The 25,000-nt window shown below is 43.3% G+C and overlaps 1 protein-coding gene and 1 long non-coding RNA gene across 3 annotated transcripts in view; one reads left to right on the top strand and one right to left on the bottom strand.

Moving 5' to 3' along the window:
* Window positions 1-174: 174 nt before the first annotated feature.
* On the top strand, window positions 175-11,934 carry LOC306917767. The gene is made up of 4 exons (XR_013789238.1): window positions 175-532; window positions 2,270-2,734; window positions 3,460-3,555; window positions 8,284-11,934. It is a non-coding gene; the product is annotated as an uncharacterized lncRNA (long non-coding RNA).
* A 6,436-nt stretch (window positions 11,935-18,370) lies between these two features.
* LOC306917774 (ankyrin repeat domain-containing protein 22-like) overlaps window positions 18,371-25,000 on the bottom strand; it is a 12,816-nt gene continuing 6,186 nt past the window's right edge. For both annotated transcript variants that reach the window (XM_079530682.1, XM_079530683.1), the window contains exons 4-6: window positions 21,078-21,155; window positions 20,055-20,153; window positions 18,371-19,097 (exon numbers count right to left, since the gene is read on the bottom strand). In XM_079530682.1, the coding sequence (XP_079386808.1) occupies window positions 19,020-19,097; window positions 20,055-20,153; window positions 21,078-21,155 (255 nt within the window). In that variant the 3' untranslated portion in view covers window positions 18,371-19,019. The remainder of the gene's footprint in view (window positions 19,098-20,054; window positions 20,154-21,077; window positions 21,156-25,000) is intronic.

Below are 25,000 nucleotides of genomic sequence, written 5' to 3'. Positions count from 1 at the left end.
CTGCGTATTGGTTGGAAGAGGGGAATTATATAGAAGATATAGATTTTCGGTTGATCCAAGATTTGGGTACGTCACAAGGTGGCGGTAATGCACCAAAAACTGGTTGCCATGGTTGCCATCTGCCGTAAAACAAAAAGAAGAAGCTGCTGCTATTGCGCATGCTTGAACCACGTTGTCGTCACGTGCATGCGTGTGTTGTTTTTCATGGCGGCGAGGAACAAATCAGCGTGGTGAAAAATGTCTTACAAACGAGGTAAAATGCGTCCAACGGAGTCTCTAAGGCTGAGGCTGTCGATAAATGAGCACCTGACGTCGGTGGGAGAGGAGATATTGTGTGTTTTGGATAAACAGCAGAGTGATGTTGGTCAGCTGAAGCTTGTCGGAGTGTTTGTGTTGGAGCGCCTCAGCACTGCTGCAGGATTCATGTTCAGCCTCTTCCAGAGAGAGATGGAGACACTGGAAACTCTGCTGGGGAGACAAGACAAACTTCTGGACGTCCTTTTACAGCCACAAGTCATATTATACAAACCAGGTATGTTAAGCTCCCACGACCCCCTTTTTCCCTCACTGTATATGTTTCTTTTCCCTCATAGAGAAAAATATTCTCTATGAGGCAGTTCTCTGGGCAATATCGGTAGAGGGCGCAGCGGAGTAACTAAAAGTATTTTTTTCCCGGTGGAAACAAAATCCCCTTTTGGCCAAAAAGTACAGTTTATACGTGTGGTGGGGGGCTCAGCGTCCACTAAGGAAAGTAGGCTTTCTATTGACACAACCTGTCTTTGTATTGGTGAGTAGGTCAAACGTTCGTGAGATTTCCACTAAAGAGGAGAGGCTGGTCCCATAGCCTTATACTGCAGGGCAGAATCGTAGAAGCAGTAGAAGGCTATGGACCAGAGCTAGTGGACCCTCTTGTAAACAAGTGTAATGATTGGGGTCGTCCACTCACAGTTAACAGCCTATGTATTGAGTTTGTGCTTGAAATGTACTGTAATTCTGCAAATTGTTAATAAATATTTCAATCAATCAATCAAAAGCTGACAATCAACAAATATAGGAGAATAAATGTGAGTGGGTGACAAATTATATTATCACACGAAAAGATTAAATTTCCTACCTAGGTTCCATCCTGGAGAGAAATCTTTACGGTGATAAAATGGCCACCAACGTAATAAAAAAAAAATCACACCCGTGTGAACTGAGTGGTGCAAGGTCTTATATAGTCTGATCAGCTATGTCAGTGACGTCACATACTAACCATAGCAACCATGCTCACCCGTACAGGCACAAACACACACGGGTACTAACAAAGCCAGTTGTTGGAGTGGTTTGCACCACTCAAAAAGTCAACCAAAGAATCCTATACAGGATCTCCTCACTGGTCGACAAAAACACCTTGAAGACCCTAACGGGAGCCCTCGTACAAGGTTTCTTCGACTATGCATGCACCTCTTGGTACCACAGCACCTCAAAAGGCCCTTAAAAGAAGGCTCCAGGCCTGGGCCATGGCTCAGTGGTCCAGGCACCTTGGCTGGTAATCCAGTCTGGCAGTGTGCCGCGGGTTCGACTCCCGATCCCGACGGTCTTTACTGCATGTCTTCCCCCCATCTCTCTCCCCATTTCCTGTCAGCCTACTGTCTGTCCCTCCATAAAAAATATAAAATAAAGGCGAAAGCCACAAAAAAAAACATAAAAAAAACAAGGCTCCAGACTTCCCAAAACGAACTGGCCAGGCTACTATTTGGCCTCACCCCCCCAACCCACCGAACCCCTGCCCACTTTGACAGGCTGGAATGGCTTAGGGTTGATGACAGAGTACAGCATCTTGCAATGGGTCTGGTCCACAAGATTCGATACACCACCAAGATACCCATATACCTGTCTAAATACTTGCATACATACAAATACAATTAGAAACTGGCCCCCGTAAAACCTGAATCCCCCACCCACCCCTTTTCCCCCTCACTATGTTTTTTTTACCTCCTCTATGATGATTTCCTGTTTTTGGCTATATAGAGTATATTTGTACGTCTCTAATTATGATGAATTGAACATGGTGGGCCCTATTGTAAACAAGTGTAATACTTTATGGTGTCGTCCATAGTTAACAGTTTTGTATTGAGATGTGCTTGAAATGTACTGTAATTCTCCAATGATCTGTTAATAAATGCATCAATCAATCAAAGAATAAAATGTCATACATTTAGAAAAGCACTTTGAGTTGTTGTGCTAGCTCTTCTCTCCTCCTTGTGTCTGTGTGTAATGTGTAAAGAGGGTTCCCCTGAACATGAGCTCATGTTCAGGGCCCAGGAGTGGAGCTCCAGTCTGCTCCAGGAGGAACCACAACATGAGGAGAGGAGGTCCAGTCTGGTCCAGGAGGAACCACAGCCCTCACAACATGAGGAGAGGAGGTCCAGTCTGGTCCAGGAGGAACCACAACCCTCACAACATGAGGAGAGGAGGTCCAGTCTGGTCCAGGAGGAACCACAGCTCTCACAACATGAGGAGAGGAGGTCCAGTCTGGTCCAGGAGGAACCACAGCCCTCACAACATGAGGAGAGGAGGTCCAGTCTGGTCCAGGAGGAACCACAACCCTCACAACATGAGGAGAGGAGGTCCAGTCTGGTCCAGGAGGAACCACAACCTCCACACATCAAGGAGGAAAACATGGAAGAGGAGGTTGATGTGTCAACATTGACATCACTACGTGGGAAGACAAGGTGCCACTCTCTCCCAGGTAAAATAAAATAAATAAAAATAAGCATCACACTAATTAACCCATTCTGGACGGGAACCCCTTTTGGTGTTTTAAGCATTCGGTTATACTTTAGCTATTGAAAAATAGCAGATCTACAAGCTCATAGCGCTATGAGCTTGTAGATCTGCTATTTTTTGAAAAATCTTTGTATTCTTTCAGAGCAGACATTTTTAACTCCAATCTTTGCTTCTGGGGGCTCCCTGCCATATTTTCAGATGGGGGTCGGTGGCCAATAACATCATTTTTGGGGTCCTTGACATAAAATAGTTTGAGCAACACTGATATACTGTAGAAACATAGGTTTTTGATGAGACGAGTAACAGTCTCAAAATTTTAAATAATTCTTCTAAATCCTCCAGTTTTCTGAAATAAATATTTTCACGATTTTTCAAAAATAGCAGACCTACAAGCTCCTTGTAGACCTACAAGCTTGTAGATCTGCTATTTTTCAATAGCTAAAGCATAACATAATGCTAACACCAAAAGGGGTTCCCGCCCAGAATGGGTTAAGAGGACGAATGTTTGTGCTATCTGGTGATGCGTGAACATACACGTGCTCGGGTGGGTGCCAGAATGTAGGGTGCTATTGATGATTATACATTATTATCTGCAGCTATTCTTATCACACCATATAGCACAAGATGACACTATTATACAATTATAGCCAGGCTATCAATTCACTTCAATTCCTTCCTTCATTCCAGGCCAGTGTGTGGAGTCCAGCCTGCAGGTGACCATGAGTTCTCCACAACCAGCCTGCACTGGACAGGAACAGGAGCCTGACGACCACCTGGAAACCAGTACGTTTTATTCTAATTATTTCAATTATTGTTTATAGCAAAGGTTTATAACTATTGTAATGGTGCATTTAGACAGATGCAGGGCGGCTGTGGCTCAGGAGGTAGAGCAGGTCGTCCAATGATCCATGGGTCGGCGGTTCGAATCCCGGCTCCTCCTGTCTACATGTCGAAGTGTCCTTGGGCAAGACACTGAACCCCAAATTGCTCCCGATGTGCTGGTTGGTACCTTGCATGGCTTCCGCTGCCATCGGTGTATGAATGTGTGTGTGAATGGGTGAATGTAATGCACAATCTATGTAAAGCGCCTTGGATAAAGGCGCTATATAAATGCACCATTTACCATTTACCATGTAAATACTAGGTTTTCAATGTAATGAGTCCCGGGATGCAGAGATGGTCTTTTAGATAAGTTGACTGTGTATATCAGGGGTTCCCAAAGTGGGGTCCTTGAGGCAGTCGGCTAAATGATAGTTTGGAACCAAATGGACCCTTATGGGTCTGTAACTTATGGGTCTGTAACTAATCAAAGATGACCTCTCTACTTCTATTGCTTTTTAAATATCAATCTGATCATGTTAAAGTTAAAACGTTCTTTTCGATGCCGTGTCCCGCACCGAAAAGAGCCGATCTACAAGGTCGCGATGTGTCCGATCACGATGCCTTGTGAGTTTGTAAGTTGGCTCCACATTTCCAATCCTTATCGATTGGATAGTGGCTGCAAAACATGCACATTGCATTCACATTCAACAGTGTAAAGTAATTTAGACGATCATTTTACCTAGCCTGGCTTTAGCCAGACTGATTCACTCTCCCTTCCTCCCCAGTGGAGGAGACGTCTGTTAATCCACGTTGTGTGTCTGGCCAAAGCCAGGATGGATGTTTGTCGCAGAGGCGTACGTTGCCTGTGGAGCAGACACAGTCTGCAGATCTGCACCTCATCTTTCTATGGTTTTATTACTGTACCCATAATATTTTCACACAGATCATTTCATCCTTTGTGGGAAGGATATGGCTACTGCGTAAATTGTGTGTCTTCTCCTAACATCTTGATTAACAGTTTGACTGCGGGATTAATTAATCGCAGTCCACCATTGACTGCATAGTTTTTCAATGTCCTTTGAAGAAGCATCCGGCCGTTATCGTCGATCGTCGATCGTTTGTAATGGTTCTGAAAAAAAAAACCAACAAGCAGCCAGGAAGAGGCAAGCACGTGCGGAGCCTGGACTCTCATAAAGTTTGCATTGCGCCTCAGTTTCCCAGAAGTCTTTGCAAGCCAGTGCGACGAATATTTTCCGGTGATGTCATCCGAACGCGTCACCTATCCCACAATGTTCGATGGAAACCCCGTCTTAAAAACGCGAATTAAACAAAGCATTACTCGTGAACGGGAGGGAAGCTGTTCTACATCAGTTAACTCTTCTAACTCGTGAATGGGAGGGAATGTAGAAAGCCTTGCTTCCCTTTTGCTTTATCCTGTTCTACACTGTAATGTGAATGAGTCAACAACTTCATATGAATGTGACTTTGAAGATCAGCAGCTCAACATAACAACGATGCCAGCACATACAGTAGCCCGTTTTTTAGTCACAGAAAACACAATTAATAACAGAAATACGAATAACTTGTTACTAATGTCACAATTGAGAACTAACAGGGAACAACAAAGTATTTCCTGTCAGCATACATGTTAAGGCAAACATGCTAGAAATACTGAACTACAAGGTTAAGTAGTTGTATTGTATAGCCTATATGAATAGAAGAGCGTCCACATGAGGCCTGAACTACCACCTCCAAAAGATGACAAATGTGGAAAAATATGCTAAATATACAATGTCACACTGTTGGAGAATATGCCTACTTACATATTTTGCCACTCAAAGGGATTGAAACAGACTGATGGCTTTGGATCATTCAACACAATCAACAATGATCTTTCTTGGTGTTTACAGTGAAAAAGGAAGTCCATGTCACTTCCTGTAACATTAGTAGCAAGCCACAGGAGACAACCAAAACACAGCGCCCCCCTGGAGACAGGGAGGTACTAACCAAAGGAATAATGGAACAACTATGCCCCCCCCCCCAAGTGGCAAAAAGTAAAATAAGGAACATGTTCCATCACAACCACAGATCGGATTAAAATGCTTTTTATTGCAGAATACGGGATGCATGTGTGCTAATACCCATCCGTGCAAAGTTCTAACACCCGAAGCCCTGGGGGTGAGCACTTTAGATTTGAAATCTGAACGTTCATGTAAACGACATTAGCTTTTTAGATTTAGCAAGGAGCTCAAAACAGTGGGAAGGTCTGCCATCATGCTCGTTAACAAAGAGCGTCACCATGGCTAACATTTCCCCGTATTTTTAATTGAACAGAGGTTACTATTAGACAGTGTTGTAACTAACGCCCTTACATCACGTTACGTTACCTAACGGCGCTACATTTTGCAGTAACTTGTAACCTAACGCTTTACATTTCCCCATTGCATAACGGCCTTATAGTTATTGTGCGAGCGTTACCCGCGTTTTAGCGTTATTATGTCAACTTATGTGATCCAAGTGAAAAGTCTCCCCATGCAGCGCCGAGTATCTGTCAAACAGGCTCTGTGCTGACTGCTGCTGGAGCGCACCTCTGTGCGCTGTGTTGTACTGTGTTGACAGTTTCGTTTGTGCTCTCATACTAGCCTGAGCCTCTGAGCCCACACCCTAACGTGAACAAAGCATGTCGCAGAAGAGGTCATTGATTGGCTAACGTAGGGCCAGATTTCAGGGTAAGCCAATCGGACAGAGTAGGGCGGGTCTTACTCGTGTACGGCTGTGGCAGAGCCATATGTAAACACACACACAAACCCTTCCTCTTTCACTCACACACGGTTTCAGAGAGAGGGCACTGAGGGAGGAGGAAGGATTATAGGCTACTAACCTTGTAACCATAAAAAGCTTTGCTGTTTTCATCTTCAATTAACCAAAATAAAATCCACACGTGAGAGGGACAGAGTCACAGAGAGCAGTGGTAGAACTACGTTAGCCAAGCTAGCTGCTGCCTGCTAACGTTGCAAGCAACAGCTGTAACAAGTTGTCTATTGATTGCGTGTGTGCGTGCGTGTGTGCGTGTGTGCGTGCGTGCGTGCGTGCGTGCGTGCGTGCGTGCGTGCGCGCGCCAGCGCCAGCCAACTGAAGGACAACCTTTTTCCCCCCATCTTGACCAGCCTAATATGATTATTGCATTTTGGCTATATGCAATAACTAACTGCAAGCCAGTGAGGAATGAACCAATCAGTAGCGTTGTCAGTCTTAATTTCTAGTTCATATTAATTTAGTTGCCAATAATTTTACTGTTGGCCAGTGTTTTGAGACATATTGTCTTTTATTGCTATAAAATGAATGGTAAAAACAAATTCCACATGCATTAAAAAAGTGGCCAGTGATCTTGAAAGTGGCAAATTTCAGTGGTGGAGTAAAAACAACAAGGTCACATTGGCTTTGGAGAGTTTGGGCAGCAGATCTACAAGCTCTCAACATGTCATGATGCAATGTGCTGTGGGCTTGTAGATCACCAATTTTGATAAACTAGAACGGTGCCCATAGAGCCTCTACAGCCCATTGGGCACTGATCTACTTGGAACGATGCAAGTTGGAAATTAATGCCCCATGTCTGTCTCCCTTTTATGCCCATATATGGAGTTCTTTGTAAGGCATGCCCAAATAGGGAGTATATGCAGCCAGCTTGTGGAGTTCTGTCTTCTGTGTCAGGCATGCCCAAATATGGAGTGCTGTGAGGTCAGAACAGGCCAGCTCCATAATCCATATATGGATGCTGGGCATTTGCCCGGTCAAGAGCCCGGGCAGAGGCCTTTTTGGGGCGGTTCTGGACAATTACACACACACACACACACACACACACACACACACACACACACACACACACACACACACACACACACACACACACACACACACACACACACACACACACACACACACACACACACACACACACACACACACACACTTGGTGCATTCATAGATAGATAGATAGATATTGAAAAAAGTATATATATGCTGCTACAGTACATGTTTGCACTTGAATAAAAAAAAAAGCTGCATTTGATGGAGGGGGGAAGTGTTACTGAAACGATGTTGGTGCTTCTTGCACTTCCTTTTTTTTAACTTAAATTCATATCGGCTCATAATATCGGCTATCGGCTTTTTGATTGTCCACTAATCGGTGATCGGATATATCGGCCAAAAACCATATCGGTCGATCACTACTCAAAATCTCTGTCTGAACATGTTTTATTGTTCCACTACATTTCATAATGTTAGGAGGGAGTTGTCTTTTCTCTTACTGTGCGACAGAACAAAAAACCTTCTTTTAAATCGTTTTTTATATTATTTTTTAAAGTAAAGTAACTTTAGAAGTTACTTTCATAAAGTAAAGTAAAGTAACTTATCTAAAAAAAGTTACTTAGATAAGTAACTATAACTATAACTCTTTACTTTTTAAAAGTAACTTGAACAACACTGCTATTAGAGGACTTTACGGTAGACCGATGGTTTAATTTACAGTGGAAGTTTCTCCAGCCACAACATCTACAACTGTTGTACCTGTGGTAGTTGGAGGAAATGTTTGTCTGAAGTGTTTACTTCCTTGTAGTACAACAGAGGAAACACTGCATGGAAAATGTTCAACATTTAATGGATTTCTTTCATTTTATCTTTTGCCTAAAGAAGAGCTTTCCCCTGAACATCAGGAGAGGAGGTCCAGTCTGGTCCAGGAGGAACCAGAGTCTCTACAGATTAAACAGAAGCTACTTCAAAGACCAGTGGAGGATGACGGGTCAACATTGACATTACTTGCAGTGAAAAGTGATGATGATGATGATGATGGCAGAGAGACAGAGCCTCTAGCCAGCACTTCAACTCAACACATGAATACACAAGCTGATGTAGAGGACTGTGGAACATCACAACCAACTAGTGATAACCAGCTCCTCTCTTTACACTCTTCTGAATCGGACAATAAATGTGACACTGAAGACAGTGATGAGTTAGAGGAGACCAGGGAGGGTCCATCAGATTTAAACACACTGACATCACACAAGACACAAAATGTGAAAGGTCAAGCCTGGTCGTTGAGCAACAAGCTGTCCCAGGACCTGAAAACACCAAAACAAACTGATTCCATTAGGAGTCACACAGGGAAGAAAAGGTTTAGTTGTACAGAGTGTGGCAAAATGTGTAATACGAAGGCACATCTTAACCGGCACATGAGGACTCATACAGGGGAAAAGCCCTTTACTTGTAAAGTTTGTAGCAAAGGCTTTGGTATAAAAAGTAATTTAAAAGTTCACATGAGGACTCACACAGGGGAAAAGCCCTTTACTTGTAAAGTTTGTAGCAAAGGGTTTAGCCAAAAGGGTCCTCTAACTTACCACATGGTGACGCATACGGGGGAAAAGCCATTTACTTGTAAAGTCTGTAGCAAAGGCTTTAGGCAAAAGAGTCATCTAACTTACCACATGAGTACTCATACAGGAGTAAAGCCCTTTACTTGTAAAGTTTGTAGCAACGGCTTTGTTGTTAAATCTAATCTAATGAGGCACATGAGGACTCATACAGGGGAAAAGCCCTTTACTTGTAAAGTTTGTAGCAAAGGCTTTAGTCAAAAGGGTCCTCTAACTTACCACATGAGGACTCATACAGGGGAAAAGCCCTTTACTTGTAATGTTTGTAGCAAAGGCTTTAGGGAAAAGGGTGTTCTAACTTACCACATGAGGACTCATACAGGGGAAAAGCCCTTTACTTGTAAAGTTTGTAGCAAAGGCTTTGGTAGAAAATGTCATTTAAACGTTCACATGAGGACGAGTCATACAGGGGAAAAGCCCTTTACATGTGAAGTTTGTAGCAAAGGCTTTGGTCTTAAAAGTCAGCTAAAACGGCACATGAGGAGTCATACAGGGGAAAAGCCCTTTACTTGTAAAGTTTGTAGCAAATGCTTTGGTCATGGAACTCATCTAAAGGAGCACATGAGAACTCATACAGGGGAAAAGCCCTATAATTGTAAAGTTTGTAGCAAAGGCTTTGGTAGAAAAAGTAGTTTAAACGTTCACATGAGGACGAGTCATACAGGGGAAAATACCTTTACATGTGAAGTTTGTAGCAAAGGCTTTGGTCTTCAAAGTCAGCTAAAACGGCACATGAGGACGAGTCATACAGGGTACAAGCCCTTTACTTGTAAAGTTTGTAGCTAATGCTTTGGTTATGGAAGTCATCTAAAGGAGCACATGATAACTCATACAGGGAAAAGCCCTATAATTGTAAAGTTTGTAGCAAAGGCTATGGTTTAAAAAATAATTTAAAAGTTCACATGAGGACGAGTCATACAGGGGAAAAGCCCTTTACATGTGAAGTTTGTAGCAAATGCTTTGGTAATGGAAGTCATCTAAAGGAGCACATGAGAACTCATACAGGGGAAAAACCCTATAATTGTAAAGTTTGTAGCAAAGCCTTTAGTCATAGCGGTAGTCTAACTAACCACATGAGGACTCATGAAGAGGAACAACCATTTACTTGTGAAGTTTGTGGGAAAGCCATGTCTCAAATGAAGTATCTAAAAGTTCACATGAGGACTCATACAGGGGAAAAGCTATTTGCTTGTAAAGTTTGTAGCAAAGGCTTTAGTTATAAGAGTGCTCTAACTTGCCACATGAGGACTCATACAGGGGAAAAACCCTATAATTGTAAAGTTTGTAGCAAAGCCTTTAGTCAAAGGGGTACTCTAACTAACCACATGACGACTCATCCCGGGGAAAAGCCATTTACTTGTAAAGTTTGAAGCAAAGGCTTTGGTATAAAAAGTAATTTAAACATTCACATGAGGACGAGTCATACAGGGGGAAAGCCCTTTACATGTGACGTTTGTGGGAAATCCATGTCTCAAATGGGTAGTCTAAAAGTTCACATGAGGAGTCATACAGGGGAAAAGCCCCTTGCTTGCAAAGTTTGTAGTAAAGGCTTTGGTTATACAAGTCATTTAAAAGATCACATGTGGACTCACAGGGGAAAAGCCTGTTACTTGTAAAGTCTGTAGCAAAGGGTTTAGAGATAAGGGTGCTCTAACTTGCCACATGACGACTCATACGGGGGAAAGGCCATTTACATGTATAGTTTGTAGCAAAGGCTTTGGTTCAAAGCCTGCTCTAAAATACTCATAAAAGGCTGGTTTCGTAAGAATAGTCTAAAACTTCACATGAGGAGTCATACAGGGGAAAAGCCCTTTGCTTGTAAAGTTTGTAGCAAAGGCTTTATTCAAGGAAGTCATCTAAAAGAGCACATGAGGACTCGTACAGGGGAAAAGCTGTTTACTTGTAAAGTTTGTAGCAAAGGCTTTAGTCAAAAGGGTCCTCTAACTTACCACATGAGGACTCATACAGGGGAAAAGCCCTTTACTTGTAATGTTTGTAGCAAAGGCTTTAGGCAAAAGGGTGCTCTAACTTACCACATGAGGACTCATACAGGGGAAAAGCCCTTTACTTGTAAAGTTTGTAGCAACGGCTTTGGTGTTCAATCTAATCTAACGGAGCACATGAGGACTCATACAGGGGAAAAGCCCTTTACTTGTAAAGTCTGTAGCAAAGGCTTTGGGCATACAAGTAGTCTAAAAGTTCACATGATGACTCATACAGAGGAAAATCCATTTACATGTGAAGTTTGTAGCAAAGGCTTTATTCAAAAGCATCATCTAACTTACCACATGAGGACTCATACAGGCAATATCGGAGCCTCCTTTGTCACCCCTGCATCCCCATAATGACATGTCATCCGACATTTCGGAGCCTTCGTCGACTGGTGGCATGGACCAGACAGATGAGACAGTGTCTCCTCCTGAGGAGACACAGAGCAAAGGTCGTCGGGATCGGGACTCGAACCCGCGACACGCTGTCAAGCAGCCTGGATTACCAGCCTTATAGGTGCCTGGACCACTCAGCGTAGTGCGGGGGCACATTGGTTATATGGGCACATTTCCTAATAATGGTGACTCAACCAGTCAATCCCGTATACTTGGAGATTGTCATAAATACATCTCATCTTTTCTGAAATGGGACTCTGAACCCTACCACATCCGGTCAAGTAATTTCCCCAAATTCAAGGTTCCAAAAGTTAACTCTGAACTTGGTAGATCTACTTTTGGCTTCTGTGGCCCTAATACATGGAATGACCTGCAAACTACATTAAAATTGTCACTGCTCCATTCTTGGTCAAAGGTCATCTACCGGTTTAAATACCACCGCTGTGTAGGATTTCAACTCGGTTTGTGTGAGTTAGGAATGTGTTTCTAGAATGCATAGTCAAATGATTTAATCTGTTGTCATGTGCAGAGCCGGATTTACCTTGCTAACTAAATACAATAACTATACACACATTTCACTTGAATTGAATTTCAATACTTTACAATTTTATATATATATAATTTTTTTTATTTATTTTTTCTTTGGGGGGGGGGGGCCCATTCGGGGGCCCCTGGGCTGCAGTCCACCCTAGCCCAACGGTAAGTCCGCCTCTGGTCATGCGTCTCAAGCAGAGCCCGCCTACTGTATATATATGATGATTTCCTTTTTTTCATAGAAGTGTATTTGTACTTCTTTAAATGTTCTGATGAATTAGAAATGGAGGACTTAAGGTGGTTGCACACTGGACACGTTTTTTCGGGAAACAGACGAACGCAGCTAAAAATCCGAAAGACGCAGCAGTGTGCAGGGACCTTTAGTGCTTTTTCTGGTTTTATCCTCGTAGAAGCTTTCGTATTGACCTGTACTTTCGTATTGACCTGTACTTTCGTATTGACCTGTACTTTCTTTCGTATTGACCTGTACTTTCGTATTGACCTGTACTTTCGTATTGACCTGTACTTTCTTTCGTATTGACCTGTACTTTCGTATTGACCTGTACTTTCGTATTGACCTGTACTTTCGTATTGACCTGTACTTTCTTTCGTATTGACCTGTACTTTCGTATTGACCTGTACTTTCTTTCGTATTGACCTGTACTTTCGTATTGACCTGTACTTTCTTTCGTATTGACCTGTACTTTCGTATTGACCTGTACTTTCTTTCGTATTGACCTGTACTTTCTTTCGTATTGACCTGTACTTTCGTATCGACCTGTACTTTCGTATTGACCTGTACTTTCGTATTGACCTGTACTTTCTTTTGAACTGTACGCATTCTACAAACTGTAAATACAATTTCCAATAAATCAATGAAACCTAAAGGGCCTCCTCCCACTGCTGGGTTGGCGGGGACACTAAAGTGAAACCGAGGTTGAGTGACTGAAATAAATCCTGATCTCTGATCACAGAAAGTGATCTGTATTGGTGTTCCGTCACAAAGGGACGCGAGGAGCGTGCGTGTACATTCCCCAAAGTGCATATTATAACAGTACATCCATGAGTGACAGAAACACTCCGTCCCACCCAGTCACTCTACTCAAACCAAACTCAAGTCTATAAACATTTAACCCATTTTGACCTGAGATCAGATTCTAAAAAAGCTATGTTTCTATGTCGTTTTTCAAAAATAGCAGACCTACAAGCTCGTAGCACGGCATGCCACGCTATGAGCTTGTAGATCTGCTATTTTTCAATAGCTAAAGCATAACATAATGCTTACACCAAAAGGGGTTCATCAGTAGTAGCACTAGCATATGGGAAGTTGTTTCAGAGGTGTTTTATTTGGTTTGTTATAAGAATAGAATTCCACATAACTCAAGCTAAGTCAGCCGAGTGAACTGTGGAGCTCCAGACTAATTTTTAATATTTCAGAGGCTTTTTCTGCCTTTATTAACCGTTTCCGCGCCATTGCCGACGATTAAAGTCAATTGAAGCCTAATTTTGATACTGACGCTTAACGCCATTGGCGACGGCCTATGGCAATTGCGCTTTTATGGCGCGTTCGATTGCTCGAGCCATAATGCTACTCACGTTAGCCGGTTTGCTAGCTGTGTTAGCACAGCACTGGATCGCCCATCTTAAATCGTCGTCGCCATAATAATCCATTCTATCCATTTCTTTCAATCGCCTGTATCTCCTATTCCTCTTCCCAGATGGCATTTTGGTCAAAACAGCGTTTCTTTGACGGCACAGATATGATGATCTGGAGCTCTGCAGAGCTCCGGTCTGGCTTCAGATGGTAAACAAGGCCTGTCCGCTCCATGTAGTTTCCTAGGTTAAGACATACTGCTCATGGACCGGAAATGGCGGCTTTTCAAAATAAGAGCTAAAATTAAAAAAATGCTGGGGTGAATCATTTTTCAATAAATGATAGCGGCCTAAGTGTTAATAGCACACAGTGAATGGAGATGGGGAGAGAGGGTCGGGGTGTGACATGGGGAGAGAGCATTGGGGAGTGACATGGGGAGAGAGGGTCGGGGAGTGACATGGGGAGAGAGGGTCGGGGAGTGACATGGGGAGAGAGGGTTGGGGAGTGACATGGGGAGAGAGGGTTGGGGAGTGACATGGGGAGAGAGGGTCGGGGAGTGACATGGGGAGAGAGGGTCGGGGAGTGACATGGGGAGAGAGGGTTGGGGAGTGACATGGGGAGAGAGGGTCGGGGAGTGACATGGGGAGAGAGGGTCGGGGAGTGACATGGGGAGAGAGGGTTGGGGAGTGACATGGGGAGAGAGGGTCGGGGAGTGACATGGGGAGAGAGGGTTGGGGAGTGACATGGGGAGAGAGGGTCGGGGAGTGACATGGGGAGAGAGGGTCGGGGAGAGAGGGTCGGGGAGTGACATGGGGAGAGAGGGTTGGGGAGTGACATGGGGAGAGAGGGTCGGGGAGTGACATGCAGCAAAGGGTAATCGAACCCGGGACTCGCTGTCATGTGGTAATAATACACACCCACAAATTCGATTTTCAAGGGGAAAATAATAAAATAATACAATCAAAAGGTTGGGAACCTCTGGACTTACTGATACCGTTACTTTCCATTATCATTGCTACAACAAGCTTCCAGTGGACATTCTTCAATAACCAACTAGTTGACCAATACCTCATTACAGTGTTTTGTGACTCACCAGTGCACATAACCTAACCATACTGTGGAAATGTAACTAAATCCTGTTAAACTTGTGTTTCAAAAGAGATTCAACTGAATGACTTCAGACCGTTTACTTCCTGTAACTCTGGAAACCTTACACTCCTGAGTGTTTGCCGAGTGTTCACTCTTATATTGCTGAGATGTTCTATATACCAAATTGTTTTATTTCCTTAAACAGAATGTTTTTTATTCTACACAATAATTCCACAGATTGTGTCGTCTTGTATAAATCACTAAATATCACATTTTATTGACGTGGATGTCAGTTGGTCTCATCTTTTGCATGGCTGTGCCTTTTAACCCATTTTGGGCGGGAACCCCTTTTGGTGTTAGCATTATGTTATAATTTAGCTATTGAAAAATAGCAGATCTACAAGCTCATAGCGCGGCACCGAGTGGAGCGCTACGAGCTTGTAGGTCTGCTATTTTTGAAAAAACGTGAAAATATTTATTTCAGAAAACTGGAGGATTTAGAAGATTTTTTTTTAAATTTCGAGGTCAGGCCTAAATGGGTTAAAAGTCACAGAACATTTGATCGTGTTTCGTTTTACGTGATCTGAATACGTTTATACTTGATATACCAGGTTATTAATTCCATTCAGCACTGATCAGCACTGTGTAAACTGAGGTGTGGGACTGTCGCTGTGCTGTTTGTCCCTGTGGGTAAATGGTAAATGGTGCATTTATATAGCGCCTTTATCCAAGGCGCTTTACATAGATTGTGCATTACATTCACCCATTCACACACACATTCATTCATACACCGATTGCGGCGGAAGCCATGCAAGGTACCAACCAGCACATCGGGAGCAATTTGGGGTTCAGTGTCTTGCCCAAGGACACTTCGACATGTAGCCAGGAGGAGCCGGGATTCGAACCGCCGACCCATGGATCATTGGACGACCTGCTCTACCTCTTGAGCCACAGTCGCCCCTGTGGGGTTTCCATACAAACAGGGTGGTCTGGGAGGAACCAGGAGAAGACATTGATGTTGTTGTGGGGTTTCCATACAAACAGGGTGGTCTGGGAGGAACCAGGAGAAGACATTGATGTTGTTGTGCAGGGAGCGAAGTTAACAGGGTGGTCTGGGAGGAACCAGGAGAAGACATTGATGTTGTTGTGCAGGGATACAAACAGGGTGGTCTGGGAGGAACCAGGAGAAGACATTGATGTTGTTGTGCAGGGATACAAACAGGGTGGTCTGGGAGGAACCAGGAGAAGACATTGATGTTGTTGTGCAGGGATACAAACAGGGTGGTCTGGGAGGAACCAGGAGAAGACATTGATGTTGTTGTGCAGGGAGCGAACAGGGTGGTCTGGGAGGAACCAGGAGAAGACATTGATGTTGTTGTGCAGGGAGCAAACAGGGTGGTCTGGGAGGAACCAGGAGAAGACATTGATGTTGTTGTGCAGGGAGCGATCTGGGAGGAACCAGGAGAAGACATTGATGTTGTTGTGCAGGGAGCCAAGTTAAGGATTGCACTGATCTTGGTTCTGTACATCAGTGGTTCCCAAACTTGTTCATGTCAAGGACCCCCAAATGTTCCATTTGTACACAGACCCATAGAGGTCCATTTGGTTCCAAACTATTATTTAGCTGGGGACCACCTGGAACTCCCTCAAGGACCCCTGGGGTCCCCGGACCCACTACTGTACATGATGCTGTCGGGTAGAAACCGTGGTTAGTACGAGTCGAGTCACCACCAGCTGAGCTTACGTCAACGAGGAATCTCAGGAACGCAATGTGTTGACACCTGGGCGTGACGTATATTAGCAGCGACATTGCCTTCATATGTAGTTTCAAGGCTTTTGTAAGGCCACATTAATTCCATTTTCTCCAGAAACTGGCTGTGTCAAATATGAATGGAAATCATTAACGACGCACAGCCACCGAGTGGCGCGCTACGAGCTTGTAGGTCTGCTATTTTTGAAAAAACGTGAAAATATTTATTTCAGAAAACTGGAGGATTTAGAAGATTTTTTTTTTAATTTCGAGGTCAGGCCTAAATGGGTTAAAAGTCACAGAACATTTGATCGTGTTTCGTTTTACGTGATCTGAATACGTTTATACTTGATATACCAGGTTATTAATTCCATTCAGCACTGATCAGCACTGTGTAAACTGAGGTGTGGGACTGTCGCTGTGCTGTTTGTCCCTGTGGGTAAATGGTAAATTTATATAGCACCTTTATCCAAGGCGCTTTACATAGATTGTGCATTACATTCACCCATTCACACACACATTCATTCATACACCGATTGCGGCGGAAGCCATGCAAGGTACCAACCAGCACATCGGGAGCAATTTGGGGTTCAGTGTCTTGCCCAAGGACACTTCGACATGTAGCCAGGAGGAGCCGGGATTCGAACCGCCGACCCATGGATCATTGGACGACCTGCTCTACCTCTTGAGCCACAGTCGCCCCTGTGGGGTTTCCATACAAACAGGGTGGTCTGGGAGGAACCAGGAGAAGACATTGATGTTGTTGTGGGGTTTCCATACAAACAGGGTGGTCTGGGAGGAACCAGGAGAAGACATTGATGTTGTTGTGCAGGGAGCGAAGTTAACAGGGTGGTCTGGGAGGAACCAGGAGAAGACATTGATGTTGTTGTGCAGGGATACAAACAGGGTGGTCTGGGAGGAACCAGGAGAAGACATTGATGTTGTTGTGCAGGGATACAAACAGGGTGGTCTGGGAGGAACCAGGAGAAGACATTGATGTTGTTGTGCAGGGAGCGAACAGGGTGGTCTGGGAGGAACCAGGAGAAGACATTGATGTTGTTGTGCAGGGAGCGAACAGGGTGGTCTGGGAGGAACCAGGAGAAGACATTGATGTTGTTGTGCAGGGAGCGATCTGGGAGGAACCAGGAGAAGACATTGATGTTGTTGTGCAGGGAGCCAAGTTAAGGATTGCACTGATCTTGGTTCTGTACATCAGTGGTTCCCAAACTTGTTCATGTCAAGGACCCCCAAATGTTCCATTTGTACACAGACCCATAGGTCCATTTGGTTCCAAACTATTATTTAGCTGGGGACCACCTGGAACTCCCTCAAGGACCCCTGGGGTCCCCGGACCCACTACTGTACATGATGCTGTCGGGTTAGTACGAGTCGAGTCACCACCAGCTGAGCTTACGTCAACGAGGAATCTCAGGAACGCAATGTGTTGACACCTGGGCGTGACGTATATTAGCAGCGACATTGCCTTCATATGTAGTTTCAAGGCTTTTGTAAGGCCACATTAATTCCATTTTCTCCAGAAACTGGCTGTGTCAAATATGAATGGAAATCATTAACGATGCACAGCCACTCCCCTGACAGAAAGGATGACACTGCCATAAGATTAAATATAAAATAGGGCGTTGATTTCTGAAGAAAAAAAAAAGATGGAGCTAAAGGTTTCTGCCCAACAGCAATGTTAGATATTACACAGTCCTCCCCTTTCATATTCTTATTTCTGAAAAGTGCTTAACATCTGTATCACTGAAAAACAACTTCATATGTTTGTTTTTAGTGTCTTCCATGTACTGTAATCTTTATCAAAAAAAGAAAGATGTGATGCAACCATTTAGGATGATCGGCTAAAATCATTTTGTACCGTTTGTACTGCTTTGTAACTAATTAATTTAACTTTCAAACACCTGTGTCTGTGTGGATTTATCCCTTTGTTAGTATTTAAATAACAGAGTTTCAGAATTTAGTTTTCATTCTGTTCTTTTATTCACGTCGGGTAGAAGTGCTACTTTTAGACTTCATTCAATCAAATCATACAAAGAAGCATATCTTTCTATAGAATAACCTTCAAAACAACAAACAAATGTACAAAGCATGTAAGACACACCAACATAAAAAAAAACATTGAAAAGAAATGTATAAATATTAATATATACACTTTAAAGTGTATTGTTTAAGATGGCCGGAACGTTACTAGTGTTAGAATTAACTGTCCTGTTCTCATTTATTTCTATCAGTCTTTATATAGATACTACAGACCTGTCTGTCTGTTTATATCTGTCTGGCTGCCTGTTATTGCATCTAATGAAAAGGTTCTCTTTGAAAGACAAAAAAGAGGTCCCGCACACTGTCAAGACACTGTCAGAAAAGTGTCTGTCCTGACGAAGGTCTAAGCGACCGAAACGTCGACCTAATAAAGAGCAAAACATTTTTTGTCGAGTGTCTGACAGTGTGCGGGACCTTTTCTTTGTCTTTCAAAGATACCCTTTTCATTATATGCTCTATTGCCCTACACACCTGTCACCAGCCTTTTGACGTGTGCATCAGCCTTTTGCTATAACGTTATTGCATCTCAACATCTGTCTGTCATTTATTCCACCTGTATGTGATTGTCTGTCTGTCTGTCTGTCTGTCTGTCAGTTGGTCTTTCTCAGCATGTAGACGATCTTGTGAAACTTCAGCCTGGTGGCGACATCCAGTGCCGTCTCCCCACACTAGAGGTAGAGACAGAGACAGGACAGACATGTCATGTCATCAACTAGAGACAGAGACAGGACAGACATGTCATATCATGTTGCATAAGAACAGTTCTAAACACAGTCTTTCCTAAGCCAACTTCTTTGTTCAAGGAATACACTTCAAAGGACAGTCCATGCCAAGAATGACAATGTAATGTAATTTTAAAAATCGTGGCAGGTGACCACAAGGTGGCACTATTTAGCTATTAATAGGGTTATAGTTTTAAACTTGATCATACTGAAGAGTGTAGTTGGGTCTCTTGAAAGGCACTTCAAATGCAATTCATGTTAGGGTTCAAAGGTGACACGGAGGCCCTCCAGAACAACTCAAGAAGCACCTCACTCAAACCAAGGTTATTTTACACGGTACTTAATTCATGATACTATGAATTGAAAACACATGAACATGATGCTACTCTGAACAGCGACACGTTACAACGCTGGTGAGTAGAAGACTGTAATAAAATATAACTGCTGTTCTTACTGTACAGTAGCCTATTCTAGACAGTAACAGGATAGGTGGGGGCACCAAGGAAGAGCGGGCACCTCTGTGTTAAATTGGCATTTTTTTTTCTCCAAAATGTATATATAAAATATTTGGAAAATGTTTTTAAGTAAGAGTAAAAAATACTTGATCAGAACATGCTTAAACGTTCGACAATTAAGGCCTACGTTTTCAAACTCATTTTGGGGCATACACAAGACGTTGAAGGATAAAATTAGTCTGATCATGATGTACCGTGCATATTCACATCATGTATACTTTATGTATTTGACTTTTTTCTTTCTTTTTTTACATTTTGGACAAAATAGCCAATTTTTCTTCGCGGTGCCCAGATGTCCCTAGATATACTATACTAGTGCCCACCTATCCTATATCCATAGTTATTGGTGTACTGTTGAACGGCGTGTGTACCGTACGTCCGTACGTACATTGTTTTGGATTTCCATATCAGGGTTCTTGTCCAGCAGCAGAGGAAGCAGTCGTTCACTCTTCCTCTGACACACATAGTGGAGGGCTGTGTTACCTTTCTGCAACAATACACACACAGTGGAGGGTTGTGTTACCTTTCTGCAACAATACACACACAGTGGAGGGCTGTGTTACCTTTCTGCAACAATACACACACAGTGGAGGGCTGTGTTACCTTTCTGCAACAATACACACAGTGGAGGGCTGTTACCTTTCTGCAACAATACACACACAGTGGAGGGCTGTGTTACCTTTCTGCAACGATACACACACAGTGGAGGGCTGTGTTACCTTTCTGTAACAATACACACACATAGTGGAGGGTTGTGTTACCTTTCTGCAACAATACACACACAGTGGAGGGCTGTGTTACCTTTCTGCAACAATACACACACATAGTGGAGGGCTGTGTTACCTTTCTGTAACAATACACACATAGTGGAGGGTTGTGTTACCTTTCTGTAACAATACACACACAGTGGAGGGCTGTGTTACCTTTCTGTAACAATACACACACAGTGGAGGGTTGTGTTACCTTTCTGCAACAATACACACACAGCACATTTATACATACTGAACATCAGTGGTTCTCAACCCATTTTGACCTGAGATCAGATTCTAAAAATGTCTTCTACATCCTGACAGTTTTCTGAAAAAGCTATGTTTCTATGTCAGTCGTTCTTCGATGTTTCAAAAATAGCAGACCTACAAGCTCATAGCGCGCCACTCGGTGGCGCGCTATGAGCTTGTAGATCTGCTATTTTTCAATAGCTAAAGCATAACATAATGCTAACACCAAAAAGGGGTTCCCGCCCAGAATGGGTTAAAGTGGGGTCCAACCAAATACGTATATCGATTTGGGCGTCCTTGACTTGAAAGGGTTTGAGAACCACTGTATAGTTACCGTAGTAGAATGTTCAGAATAGTGGATGGAGTGATAAATATATGGATATAAATGATGTGGAAGGTTCTGGTAGTCTTACGTAGTCCACAGCGTTGATGTCCACCTCAGAACTCAACACCAGCTTCAGAAGATTCACGTTCTTCCTCTGCTTCTCCTCCTACGCACGCACGCACACACACACATGTGCATTATAATCTGTTACTTATTATAATCTGTTTTGTTATAATCTCATTATAATGTGTTCTATAATTTTTATCCCACGATTTTGTAACCCATTTTTCACCCCTGTGTCAATTATCTAATGTGATCCTGGGCTCTACACACCCTCCGCCAGCCTAGTCCCCATATATGGGGGACATGGGGAGAGCAACGGACTTGAACTCATGCTTCCTTCATGCCTGAGTGTCCAAGTTGCTCCTTTACACCTGACAGGGGGGGAAGTTTCCCTGGTTGGACGTAGCGCGTGGAGGGAACACGTTATTCCAACCAGTTCCTTTCCCCTCCATCAGGCGCCCCGGTTGGCCAGGGGGAGGCAGTTTAGAGACCAGGATTACTGCATGTTTTTTGTGAGGGTACCTACCCTAGGGGACATGGGGAGAACATGCAAACTCCACACAGAAAGGCCCTTTCGCCAACCCCGCCTCGGGTATGGGCACTGATGACGCGGAGGAGGAAACACGCCGCAAGCACCCACAGCGTCCCGAGCGGGAATCGAACCCAGGACCTTCTAGCTGTGAGGCGACAGCACTACCAACTGTGCCACCGTTCCCCCCGTTATAATGCGTTCTAAAATCTTTTTTTATATATTGTCTTCTATTCTAATCTGTTTTTGAGGGCCCCTCCAATGCATGGCTTTTGAAGATATGATGGCAGCCAAGTCCATGGGATTTGTTCAGAGCACTTATGACGTAAATCGTTTGCCAACCCAGTCTATGGACTTTGAGGATAACATTGCAATGTTTGTTTAGAGCCCTTTACAGAGCCCTTTAGAGCCAGCGCGACTTTAACCCATTTTGCTATTGAAAAATACAAGCTCATAGCGCGCCACCGAGTGGCGTGCTATTGTTTTTTAAATCGTGAAAGTTTAAATTTTGAGGTCAGGCCTAAATGGGTTAATGTTTGTTTAGGGTACTAAATGGGTTAATGTTTGTTTAGGGTACTAAATGGGTTAATGTTTGTTTAGGGTACTAAATGGGTTAATGTTTGTTTAGGGTACTAAATGGGTTAATGTTTGTTTAGGGTACTAAATGGGTTAATGTTTGTTTAGGGTACTAAATGGGTTAATGTTTGTTTAGGGTACTAAATGGGTTAATGTTTGTTTAGGGTACTAAATGGGTTAATGTTTGTTTAGGGTACTAAATGGGTTAATGTTTGTTTAGGGTACTAAATGGGTTAATGTTTGTTTAGGGTACTAAATGGGTTAATGTTTGTTTAGGGTACTAAATGGGTTAATGTTTGTTTAGGGTACTAAATGGGTTAATGTTTGTTTAGGGTACTAAATGGGTTAATGTTTGTTTAGGGTACTAAATGGGTTAATGTTTGTTTAGGGTACTAAATGGGTTAATGTTTGTTTAGGGTACTAAATGGGTTAATGTTTGTTTAAGGTACTAAATGGGTTGATGTTTGTTTAGGGTACTAAATGGGTTGATGTTTGTTTAGGGTACTAAATGGGTTAATGTTTGTTTAGGGTACTAAATGGGTTAATGTTTGTTTAGGGTACTAAATGGGTTAATGTTTGTTTAAGGTACTAAATGGGTTGATGTTTGTTTAGGGTACTAAATGGGTTAATGTTTGTTTAGGGTACTAAATGGGTTAATGTTTGTTTAGGGTACTAAATGGGTTAATGTTTGTTTAGGGTACTAAATGACGACGTAAGACACCATGTGGCCGATATAAATACAGTGGGCCCCTCACTTCACACAAGTGTGATTTTTATCCTCCGTTCTTCTATCCCAGGGGTGGGCCACATGTTGCCCCCACCTTCACAGAATACAGATATATTGATTTCAGCTGTTACAATTCCAACCCCGCTTTAATTACTTCATGACTACTATTAATAAATGACTAGTACAAGGGGCATTCCACTCATTTTCAACATTTTACTATGTCATTAATATACCTTAGAGCTGTTGTGTGGAAATAATAAGAAAGTCCCCCCATTCTGTGTTTCCTAGAACTGTAATTATGAAAAAAATCATTAACATGGTGAAACACATCTTGATGACATCATCAAGATGTGTTTCACCATGTTAATGATCTTTTTCAGACCTCTAGTTCTAGGAAACACAGAATGGGGGGACTTTTTATTATTTCCACACAACAGCTCTAAGGTATATTAATGACATAGTAAAATGTTGAAAATGAGTGGAATGCCCCTTTAATGACTAGTGTTAAAATGTTATTGTCTTTTTGTGTCCAACGTAGTTATGTTAACAGTTCATAAAGTTAACATAACTATAACTAAATGCATTTGAAATTCAAGGTTACTTTTCAGGATTCCAATTAAAAAATAGCAAAACATTATTCAGGTTTTCAATTAAAATATAGCAAAAATAGCTGATCAAAACGCGTCGCATTGCAACGCGTTTTGAGCTTGTAGATCGGCTATTTTTGCTACGACAGTAATATGCACTGTGGCCCTCTGGGGTGAGTGTGGAAATATAGTGGCCCTCTGGAGTGAGTGTGGAAATATAGTGGCCCTCTGGAGTGAGTGTGGAAATATAGTGGGCCTCTGGGGTGAGTGTGGAAATATAGTGGCCCTCTGGAGTGAGTGTGGAAATATAGTGGCCCTCTGGAGTGAGTGTGGAAATATAGTGGCCCTCTGGAGTGAATGTGGAAATATAGTGGCCCTCTGGAGTGAGTGTGGAAATATAGTGGGCCTCTGGAGTGAGTGTGGAAATATAGTGGGCCTCTGGGGTGAGTGTGGAAATATAGTGGCCCTCTGGGGTGAGTGTGGAAATATAGTGGCCCTCTGGAGTGAGTGTGGAAATATAGTGGCCCTCTGGAGTGAGTGTGGAAATATAGTGGCCCTCTGGGGTGAGTGTGGAAATATAGTGGCCCTCTGGGGTGAGTGTGGAAATATAGTGGCCCTCTGGGGTGAGTGTGGAAATATAGTGGCCCTCTGGAGTGAGTGTGGAAATATAGTGGCCCTCTGGAGTGAGTGTGGAAATATAGTGGCCCTCTGGAGTGAGTGTGGAAATATAGTGGCCCTCTGGAGTGAATGTGGAAATATAGTGGCCCTCTGGAGTGAGTGTGGAAATATAGTGGCCCTCTGGAGTGAGTGTGGAAATATAGTGGCCCTCTGGAGTGAGTGTGGAAATATAGTGGCCCTCTGGAGTGAGTGTGGAAATATAGTGGCCCTCTGGAGTGAGTGTGGAAATATAGTGGCCCTCTGGAGTGAGTGTGGAAATATAGTGGCCCTCTGGAGTGAGTGTGGAAATATAGTGGGCCTCTGGAGTGAGTGTGGAAATATAGTGGGCCTCTGGAGTGAGTGTGGAAATATAGTGGCCCTCTGGAGTGAGTGTGGAAATATAGTGGGCCTCTGGAGTGAGTGTGGAAATATAGTGGGCCTCTGGAGTGAGTGTGGAAATATAGTGGGCCTCTGGAGTGAGTGTGGAAATATAGTGGTCCTCTGGAGTGAGTGTTGAAATATAGTGGGCCTCTGGAGTGAGTGTGGAAATATAGTGGGCCTCTGGAGTGAGTGTGGAAATATAGTGGTCCTCTGGAGTGAGTGTGGAAATATAGTGGGCCTCTGGAGTGAGTGTGGAAATATAGTGGGCCTCTGGAGTGAGTGTGGAAATATAGTGGTCCTCTGGAGTGAGTGTGGAAATATAGTGGCCCTCTGGAGTGAGTGTGGAAATATAGTGGGCCTCTGGAGTGAGTGTGGAAATATAGTGGGCCTCTGGAGTGAGTGTGGAAATATAGTGGGCCTCTGGAGTGAGTGTGGAAATATAGTGGTCCTCTGGAGTGAGTGTGGAAATATAGTGGGCCTCTGGAGTGAGT

This window comes from Electrona antarctica (assembly GCF_951216825.1).
Source record: "Electrona antarctica genome assembly, contig: scaffold_325, whole genome shotgun sequence".
Taxonomy (NCBI): domain Eukaryota; kingdom Metazoa; phylum Chordata; class Actinopteri; order Myctophiformes; family Myctophidae; genus Electrona; species Electrona antarctica.
Note: the sequence above shows the minus strand (reverse complement) of the source record. Positions and strands in the feature narration are given on the sequence as shown.